The following is a 10340-nucleotide window of genomic DNA, read 5'->3' on the forward strand; positions in this document are numbered from 1 at the left end:
TCCTCTGTTGTAGGGGAAAAGAAAAGAGTTGGAAAATATATACTTTAGGCTGAAATTCAGTACATTTCCTTGGCGACAAAGCTTTCCATCCTCCAAAGTAATATCAAAAGCAAAAACCACGTGATTATATATAGGATCATTGGAAAAGAGCCATGAATCGTGTATGCCCAACATGTGCAAAATTTGACAACTAGTGTGATGTAGTATGGGCATTCCTCGACTTACGACACCAATTGAGCCCAACATTTGTGTCGTTAACTGAGACATTTGTGAAGTGAGCTTTGCCCCAATTTACAACCTTTCTTGCCACAGTTGTTAAGCGAATCGCCTCAGTTGATAAGTTAGTTACACGGTTGTTAAGTGAATCCAGCATATCCATTGAATTTGCTTGTCAGAAGGTCTCAAAAGGGGATCGCATGATCTTGGGACACAGCAACGGTCCTACTCAGTTGCCAAGCATCTGAATTTTGATCACATGATCATAGGAAGGCTGGAAAGGTGGTAAGTGGTAAAAACGCTCATAAGTCACTTTTTCCAATGGCATCGTAACGTTGAACGGTCACTAAATTATCTGTGGTAAGTCGAGTTCTACCACAGGAAAAATAGTGGATGAAGAATTAGTCTGCCATGGATTGGCTCACTGGTCGAGTTTGGCCCAATGTCACTTTCTTCAAAAGCCCAATCTACCTCACAAAGTGTTGTGAGATAAAACAAGAGGGAACCCTTTTGCCCAAACTTGGCATTTACTAATTTAATGACTTGCAGTGATGTCGTTGGTGGGGCAAAACTCACAAAACTATTCAAACTATTCACATTAGGCTGCATTACTATTACTATTAGACTTCTCATCGTTCCTATCTCCCATCTCCTCCCACTTATGACTACATGACTGTAACTGTTGCTTGTATCCTTATGATTTATATTGATTTGATTGCTTATTGTACCCTATAACTATCACTAAGTCTTGTGCCTTATGATTCTTGATGAGTGCATCTTGTCTTTTTATGTACACTGAGAGCATATGCACCAAAGACAAATTCCTTGTGTGTCCAATCACACTTGGCCAATAAAGAATTCTCTTCTAATTTTAATTCTAATTCAATTCCTCTCACCGACCAGTGCGCTCTCACAGAGAGGGCCTCCTTCGGATACCGTCAGCTAAACAATGTCGGCTGGCGACCTCCAGGGGGAGGGCCTTCTCTGTGGGGGCTCCTACCCTCTGGAACGAGCTCCCTTTGGGGCTTCGTCAACTCCCCGACCTCAGGTCCTTCCGCCGCGAGCTGAAGACGTTGCTGTTTCGAAGAGCAGGACTAGCGTGAACGTAGTTTTAAATTGGGGTTTTAAATCAGGGGTTTTAAACGGGGTTTTAAATTTGTATTTAAAAGTTTTAGGCCATCAATTGAATTAATTTTCTATTCTTTTTGCTGTTTTATATGTATTATATATTTTCTATTGTTTTATTGGCTGTGAACCGCCCTGAGTCCTTCGGGAGATGGGCGGTATAAAAATATAATAAATAATAATAATAATAATAATAATAATAATAATAATAATAATAATAATAATAATAATAATAATAATAATTCCATTCCATTCCATTCCATTCTATTCGCAAATATCTTCTCAGCAACAGAAATTTTTGGCTCAATTGTGGTCATAAGTCAAGGGTAACCTGTACATAGTTAAAGCAACCAGTAAATTTCTCGCTTTTTCTTCCTGCTATTTTTATCCTTCTGTTTAGGAGCCTCCAAGAGCTTTTAGATTATCCCGGGGAAGACATCGAAGAAACATTCTGCCTCTCCTTTACAGTAAGGACAATTTATACCTACTTTTTGTGTTTGTGAAAGCCTAACAAATACCAGTGCTTCAAAGCAATATTCGTTCCAAATTGGTTGGAAGTAGGAGATTTTTCTACAAGCTGCTCTCCCATTTCCAGGAGGTACTGTACATCAAGAGAAGGTGACCTCTCTTAAAGCTTTAAGATTTAATTTAAATTAAATTAATTAAATTTAATTAATTAAAAAAAATCATTTTTTAAGACTTGTGGTCTTCAACTCCCAGAGTTCTGGGAGTTGAAGTCCACAAGTCTTAAAAGAGCCAAGTTTGCAGACCCCTGTCCTTGTGTAGTTTTTCTTCTCAGCTCCATAACTCCCAACTCTCTTATTTTTGGATCCTTCCAGCTGTAAGTTTGAAAACACATGGTGTTGATCTGTTCTCAACAATGTTGGAGTTTAAGAGGCAGTTTCTGACTGGAGAAAAAATGTCTCAACTGTAGAACATCCTAAAAGTGCTTTTTTCAAGAGGCAACTGGACTTTCTTGTTTTTCTTTGAAGATGTTTCGCTTCTCATCCCAGAAGCTTCTTCAGCTCCGAAGAGGAAAACTGGACTTTTTTGTTTTTCTTTGAAGACATTTCGCTTCTTCTTGGATGAGAAGCGAAACGTCTTCAAAGAAAAACCAGAAAGTCCAGTTGCCTCTTGAAAAAAAAAGCATCTTTGGGACAACCATGACCTGGATCAGGGGTCTCCAACCTTGGCAACTTTAAGACTTGTGGACTTCAACTCCCAGAATTCCCCAGCCAGCGTTGCTGGCTGAGGGATTCTAGGAGTTGAAGTCCACAAGTCTTAAAGTTGCCAAGGTTGGAGACCCCTGATGTGGATGACTTGAGAATCTCCATAGATATTTAGTTACAACTGTAGAACATGTTTGACCAACCGTCCCCTCCCTGGAAATTATCCAGCAGGGTCTGGGTAGCCTTCTGTTTAGGATCTTAATTTGGATTCCTGTATTAAGCAAAAGATTGGACTTCCTAGGTTGTATAGTCCCTTCTAGTTCTTTAATTCGTGTTCATGGATGCATCTTCTGAAAGTATTAATTCTGCTTCCTCGCGCTGGAATATCGCAAAGAGAAAAAGAGACAGAGGCAGCCTGAAAACTTTATTAATTTGCAAGTGTCTGAGAACCCATCTGTCCCCATTTTTCCTAAATGGGCACTCTCTAAAAATATTGACCGCAATCCAGAAAATTCAAGATTGGATAAATAGCTGAGAATTCTGGGGTTTTTAATACATCTGGAGAATTTTCAGGTTTCAAAAATCTGCCCTACAGATTTTGGAATGAATTGTATACTTAGTTGTTGCAAAGTTGACGCTTCCGTATCCCTAGTATGTCAAATTAGAAATTGTCACTTGCGATAAACCAGGACTATCTTAACATGAGTCATGTTGGAAAGACAAAAGGTTTTGTTTAAAATGTGGCCCTGGTGGAAAATAATAATACTGTTGCTGTTGCTCAAGACATAAACTGGAATAATTCAGCTTTTCCCTCATTTGTTTGGGTGGGAAATACAGATATGCAAAGAAAGTTATGGAGTAGTGGAGCAGAAAAACCTTGTTCCTGATGGAGACAAAATACCTGTGCAGAACAATAATAGGTAAGTTGTTGGGTTGACGGTAAGGTTGGAGAAGGTTAAATGATTGGAGTGGAATGATTCCCTGAATGATTTTGGATCCTTCACCATGAGGCTAACAGCTTCAGTTTAGAATTCTTAAGAACATCAAATTTGCCTAATCAAGTAGGAGGGCATGTGTCCAAAAATGAAACTTAAGGAAAAAAGAGCCACATAGAAACATGTTTCCAACTGATAAATAATCCATGGTGGGATGGTGAGATATAAGAAAGACCAGGTTCTATTCTTTGCTTCTGGCCTCCTTCGTTATCTCAGATTTTGCTCTGTCCAAGGAGACATGACAGGACAGAGGAAGGAAATGGAAGGAAAGGAATCTGTGCATATTTTACTCCGCTAGTCATTGCTGACTATAGGGGGCAGCACTCGTCTCTATTTCAAAGCTGTAGAACCAGCACTGTCTGAAGATATTTCCGCTGTCATGTGGCTAGTATGACATTACAAAGCGCTGTTTCCTCCCCACAGAAGTGGTACCCGTTTATCTACTCGCATTTGCATGCTTTTCAAAGTGCTAGATGGGCAGGAGTTAGACAAAGACGGGAGCTCACACATTGCGCGACGCTCGGGTCTTGAACCTGGGCTGTCAGTTTTCTAGCCGACAAGATCAGTGTCTTATGTGTCTTATCAGTGTCTTATCAGTCTTAACCACTAAGCTAATACCGCCGTGTTAGATGCTGATACATAGATTCAAGCTTCTTTTCTTTCTAGCGCATATTGTATTCTGCTGCATCTTTGGTAGATTTCCGTAGAACACCCTTCTTCGACTTTGTGCCCTCCAGCCATGCCAGAGAGACAATTATAACAGATAGTGGGCACTGTCACATTGGAGAAACCTGATCCTACGATAGCTAATATCCCACTTTTGTGTTACAGCCAGATTAAAAGAATAGGTCATGTAGTATATACACACAGGAGAGAGAGAGAGAGAGAGAGAGAAAAAGGAAACTAGCCACAATTTAAAGTGATAAAATTTCAGCAACATGGCATCATTTAAGAGATATTTTGCATTGCTTGTTTAACTTACTTTGGCTAATAAAATGAACGGATGAAAAATTAGGCTGCACCTCTTGCCATTTCCATGAATCTCGAGTTGGTAGCCACATGGCCACATATGCTCCCCCGAGACTGAAAAGTTGTATCCTTCTTCCTAGTGCAGGGGTCTGCAAATGTTAGATTCCTGGTTAACAAAGGATCATTTCTAGTTAGAGAGAAATAAGCTGTGGGGAGTCCAACAACCTATAATATAAATAAAGAAATATGATGTTCCTTCTAATCCCCCAGACAGGAATTTGTGGATGCCTATGTGAATTACGTCTTCAACGTCTCAGTGCACGAGTGGTACACTGCTTTCTCAAGTGGCTTCTTGAAGGTTTGTGGTGGGAAGGTGTTTGAACTCTTCCAGCCTACTGAGCTGAGGGCTATGATCGTGGGAAGTAGCAAATACAACTGGAAGGAGCTGGAAGAGGTTAGTGGGCTCTTTACCCAGCACAACCAAATTATTATTTCAAATTATAATTATAATTGTCCTCTTGTTCTTAAACAACATGTTGTCATTTGCATCTGTTTTACAGAGTGCAAGTTACAAGGGAGATTATTCAGCTACACACCCAACTGTACAAATGTTCTGGGAAACATTTCACGAATTCCCTTTAGAAAAGAAGAAGAAATTTCTTTGTAAGTATTTAGGTAGAACAATAACTATTTTCTTCAGCGGAGACTCAATTCAGACTGGGGATTCTCTCATTGAGGTTTGGTAGTATAACACAGACGATGTGATGGGCAATTCTTCTAGCTTAACTGTGAAGAAGATGTAAGAAATGTAAGACAGCTCTCTTGCTCTTCCATGTAGAAAATTAGAAATGAGAAACTTTTGAGACTGCTGGTTTTCTTCTTGTTTGAAGGTTGTTGTTTTTTTTTAAAAAAAAAACTAGATAATTTTAAAAGAGAGCGGATTCTCGGATTTACAGAAGTGGCATGGGTTTTTGAAGATATTTGTCATAGATTTTGTTGGTTGGGAAGATCGGTCTATGGAAGAGAAGGGTTAATAGGAATGGAAGAAGGATAAACCTGGTCCAAATATTGTAACTCTGAATCAGGGTGTCAAACTCAAGGCCCGTGGGCTGGATTTGGCCCGCAGAGTGCTTAGGTCTGGCCTGCAGGGCTGCCCTGGAAATTGCGAAGGATTGGCCCGCGGTGTCTCTGCCAGCAAAAATGGCGCTCAGGAGGGCCACGCATGGCCCTCCTGGACTCCATTTTCGGCCAGGATGGCAGAGGTGGAATTCAGCCAGTTCAGACCAGATCGGGTGAACCGGTAGCTGTGATGATCAGCTGGCCCTGCCCACACGCCCCGCCCTATCCTGTCCTTTATTTCCTGCTTTCCAGCTCATCTCAGTCACACGGCGCAGCTGATTCCACCCATCCACCCCCTGCTGTTCTACTTGCCTTTACTGACCTGAAACATAAGCAGCTGTGCTTCTAAATGCTCCATTTTCAGTGTGAAGTTGTTAAACCGGCAGCATTCCACCACTTCACGACGGTGTCCTGCAGACTTCTGCCCAAAGAACAAAGCTCCGTTTCTGCTAGCAGAGGGCTGCAGGAGGATCCCTCCAGCCCCGCCACAGGCCACTACAGGTGCCCCTGACACAAGTGACAAGTAGTGCAAATATAATCTATCTCTCGTCTACAAAAAGTCCTTTCAACAGTTCCAAGAAGGCTCCACAGCCAGAAACCTCCAGGTGGCCTCAATGACTGCCTACAAAGAATGCAAATGACCAGCTGTCTGCAAGGAATATAAGCCCTTCCATTCCCCACCATCCAGTCGGAGCTGAAGAAGCTTCTCGGATGAGAAGCGAAATGTCTTCAAAGAAAAACCAGAAAGTCCAGTTGCCTCTTCGAAAAGCACTTTTAGGACAACTATGGCCTGGATGACTGAGAATCTCCATAGACACTAAATGAACTGTTGTAAGTCGAGGACTACTTGTAATTCTCTGCTTACAACCATTCATCTAGGGACCGTTTGAAGGCACAGAAAAGAAACTGACTTGCAACCAGTGCTTGCAGCATTCCCACGGTCGTGTGGTCACAACTGGAACACTTAGCAACTAGCAAATTATTTAGGATTGTTCCAGCATCCCAGGATCATATGATTGTCATTTGCGACCTTCGAAGCCGCCTTCTGATGAGCAAAATCTGTGGGGGAAGCGAAGCTCGATTTCCCTTAATGACTATGTGAATCATTGAACAACTATGGGGAAAAAGGTCGTAAAATCTGAAACGACTCATTGAGCAACCCGCCTTGCTTAGCAACAGAAATCCTGGTTCCGATTGTTATTATAAATTGAGGACTACCGTATTAAAGGAGGGGCAGCTCTTTGCCCGGGATACAGAAAGTGGATTTTGAATGGAGGCAGTGGGGACAGTGCAGTGCAGTGCAGTGCAGTGTTTTCTGCAAGTGTTGTTTTGTTGATGACTTTCTGATGTGCTTTTTCTGCTTGTATCCCTCTGGCAGTGTTCCTGACTGGCAGTGACCGCATCCCCATCTACGGCATGTCCAGTTTACGCATGATCATTCAGTCTACCTCCAGTGACGAGCGGTACCTGCCGGTGGCCCACACCTGCTACAACCTCCTTGACCTGCCCAAATACAGCAGTAAAGAAACCCTGAGCACGCGACTGACTCAAGCCATCGACCACTACGAGGGCTTCAGCTTGGCCTGAGCACAAGCCAACTCCCCCCCAACAGAGACCCTTTGAAACTGAAAGAAAACTCTTGTCTTGTTCTTCCTTTTGTAGGGAAATGGGAGACGTTGCTCAGGGAAGCCGGAAGGATGGGGAAAGGGAGGAAAAAGGACACTGAAAATGGTCTATCGGTGTTTCTTGGGGTTTTAACATTCACAGTTTTGACCTATCTCTTAAATCTTCTTTTAAGTTTATTGGATGACTTATTTCGGTTTAAAATGGAGAAGGTTCTCTCCTTTGCAGAATTTCTCCATTTCCTATAGTCTGCAGAAAATGATCAGTGAGGTAAATCTTAGCTTTCTGTTTGACCACACAGCTTCCTCTCTGAGAGCTTGCAAGGCAGCAGAGATCACGCAGAATTGGATTACAGGACCTGAATACTTTACCTTTGGGTTAATTGTTCAAAGGAGGAGTTGTGTTTTTGTGCAGTGTTTTTTTTTTAATTTCCCTCTAGGAATGGGAATTTCACAGCATAGTCCAGGGGTGTCAAACTCGATTTCATTGAGGGCCGCATCAGGGTTACCTCAGGAGGGCCGGGGTGGGCATGGCCAGTTCAACGTCACTCGTTTCCGGGGCACCTGAGGTGGCCAAGTGCTAAGGCAGGACTTCCCTCAGACTTCCCTCACTCTCATTATAACCTTCCTCCCTCCCTCCCTTCCCTTCTTTTTTGCTCTCTTCCCATCTTCCCTTCTTTTTCTTTGTCTTTCTCCTTTCCTGTCCCTTCTTGGATTCTCAAATGTAAAAGGGAAAACATTTCTCCTTTTATTTTGTTTTTATTTTGTTTTGCTAGCCCTCTGCCAGCGAAAATGGAGCTCATGGGGGAGGGGGGGCACCAAGCTCGGTTTTTGCTGGCAGAGAGTTGCAGGAGGCTGTCGCGGCTGAAAACTGAGCCCCGGAGGACCGCACTCCGTTTTTGCTGGCGGAAGCGCAGCGGGCCAATCATTTGCTGTTTCCAGGGCGGCCCCGCAGGCCAGATTTAAGCTCTTTGAGTTTGACACCCCTGGCATAGTCCATGTTTTCCTCCCATCTCAGTGCGCAGATGTGTGCAGATGTGTTCCTTGAAGACTGAACGTCTCTTTGCCATTCTGTCTGTCTTATCAATGGATGATGCTTTTTTTTTGTTTTGTGTTAGAAGCAGGCCTTCTCTGCCCCACTGAGATAGATCCAGAGCCAAATGGCAGTGGGGTGAATGGAAGAAAAAAGACGACCAGTTTCCTTCCTCCCCCACAAATCTCTCTCACACACGCACGTTTTATTATAGAAGTCACAATGAATTTTCCCTCCCCTGCCCCCGATAATTTTACCAATTGATGGTCCAAGCTGAGTTAAAGTTGATAATGGCTGAATCCATGGAAACTAATGGAATCAGTCCACTTGGGTCTGATGGAGGTAAAACCTAATTGCAATCCTGATCCAGCGCAGCCCTGAAGAGGGTTTTATTTTTCAGTCAGGCGCGCAAGGTGGACTTTAGTCCTAATTCAATTTTTGGTTGGCATGGAGCCGCCGTACTTGTGTACCTTTTAATTCAACCGTGTTTTGCACTTTCCCTGATGAAAAGCTTTAAAAGCATTAAGGGGTCACTTTGCTGTTTGGGTAGCCAATGGGCCTCTTTTTACTGCAACTTTGAAAGAACTTTATCAAATGCTTTATTTTGTATGTGTGTGTACATAGCTCAATATTAGGCAATAAATGGACTGTTTCCTTCAGACTTCATACTGCTTTCGTGATGCTTCAGGAAGAAAATAAGGTCTCGGTGTTAGTAAGGAATGTTAAATAATAGAATTAATAGTGATGCGTTCAGCTGTTTTTCTACCAGCGCTGATAAATGCCAGAAGAGATGAAGCCGGGATCTGTGAGGGAAAGGTTTTTTTAAAAAAAATATCCTTTCCTTTTACTTTCAGATTTTTGTTTTGTTTTGTTTTGTTTTAAACTTCAAAGGCAGTAACGTGCACACCTGAACCCCCAAAATGCAATGCACATGTGGCCCCCTTGCATGCATCCCACCCCTGCACATATGTGCGCACCTATTCACACATACGCCTTGTGCATGTGTGCATGGCCCCCTGCACAGCTCCCCCCCCGCACATGTGCGTGTGGCCGCCTGCATGCACCCTGCCCCCGCATATGCACACACATCACGTGCCCCATCCCCCCATGCACGCGCGCACAGCCCCCCCTCCCATGCCCCTCACCCTGTACATATGCGGCAGAGACCCAAAAACCAGCTGGCCAATGGGAGGTGCGCACACATGTGTGGCGGAGCTGAACTGGGGTGACAGTTTGCGTGTCCACAGAGAAGGCGCTGCGCGCCACCTCTGGCACGCGTGCCATAGGTTCGCCATCACAGTTCTAAGGTAATGGATTAAGGACACAGCCTTTAAGCTTTCAACATACAAGTGACTGGTAAGGACACTTTTGCATGTTTTCCAGCTGTCAGATTTCAGAAAATCCAAAACTTAATTTTTGGATTCTACTAACTCCAGTGCATATTTGGAGTTAATTATTGTTTTATTTTTTTGCTTTCTGCCCGCTCTGGTATAATGGACTGCTGTAAAAAGTAAGTGAAAGCTTAACAGAATAACAATAACAGAGCTGGAAGGGACCTTGGAGGTCTTCTAGTCCAACCCCCTCTCAGGTAGGAAACCCTATACTATTTCAGATAGATGGTTGTCCAGTCTTCTGTTTCAAAGCCTCCAGTAATGGAGGAGCCACAACATCTGAAGGCAAGACATTCCACTGGTTAATTGTTCCCACTGTCAGGAAATTTCTCCTTGGTTCTAGATTGCTTCTCTCCTTGATTAGTTTTTGTTCATTGTGTCTTGTCCTGCTTTCAAGTGCTTTGGAGACTCCCTCTTCTTTGTGGCAGCCCCTGAGATATTGGAGCACGGCTATCATGTCTGAACTGGTTGAACTGGTCTCAGCTTGAAATCATTAAGCGTTTCTTTCTCCATCTGTTGACTGGGACGTTTGGAAGTTGGAAGTCCAATGGAATTGGAGAAAATTAGGTTGGGGAAACTGAGATATGCGTTAACAATAGCAATAGCACTTAGACTTTTGTACCACTTCCCAGTGCTTTACAGAGTCAGCCAATTGCCCTCAACAATTTGAGCCCTCATTTTACCAACCTCGGAAGGATGGA

At 43.1% G+C, this 10340-nt stretch overlaps 1 protein-coding gene across 1 annotated transcript in view; it reads left to right on the forward strand.

Annotated features, from left to right (window-relative positions):
* LOC131203159 (probable E3 ubiquitin-protein ligase HERC3) overlaps nt 1–8914 on the forward strand; it is a 62046-nt gene extending 53132 nt beyond the window's left edge. The window contains exons 21-25 of the mRNA XM_058193111.1: nt 1742–1808; nt 3348–3430; nt 4745–4928; nt 5035–5137; nt 6972–8914. Coding sequence (XP_058049094.1) covers nt 1742–1808; nt 3348–3430; nt 4745–4928; nt 5035–5137; nt 6972–7180 — 646 coding nt within the window. The 3' untranslated portion in view covers nt 7181–8914. The remainder of the gene's footprint in view (nt 1–1741; nt 1809–3347; nt 3431–4744; nt 4929–5034; nt 5138–6971) is intronic.
* Nucleotides 8915–10340: the final 1426 nt, after the last annotated feature.

This window comes from Ahaetulla prasina, chromosome 8, assembly GCF_028640845.1.
Source record: "Ahaetulla prasina isolate Xishuangbanna chromosome 8, ASM2864084v1, whole genome shotgun sequence".
NCBI lineage: Eukaryota > Metazoa > Chordata > Lepidosauria > Squamata > Colubridae > Ahaetulla > Ahaetulla prasina.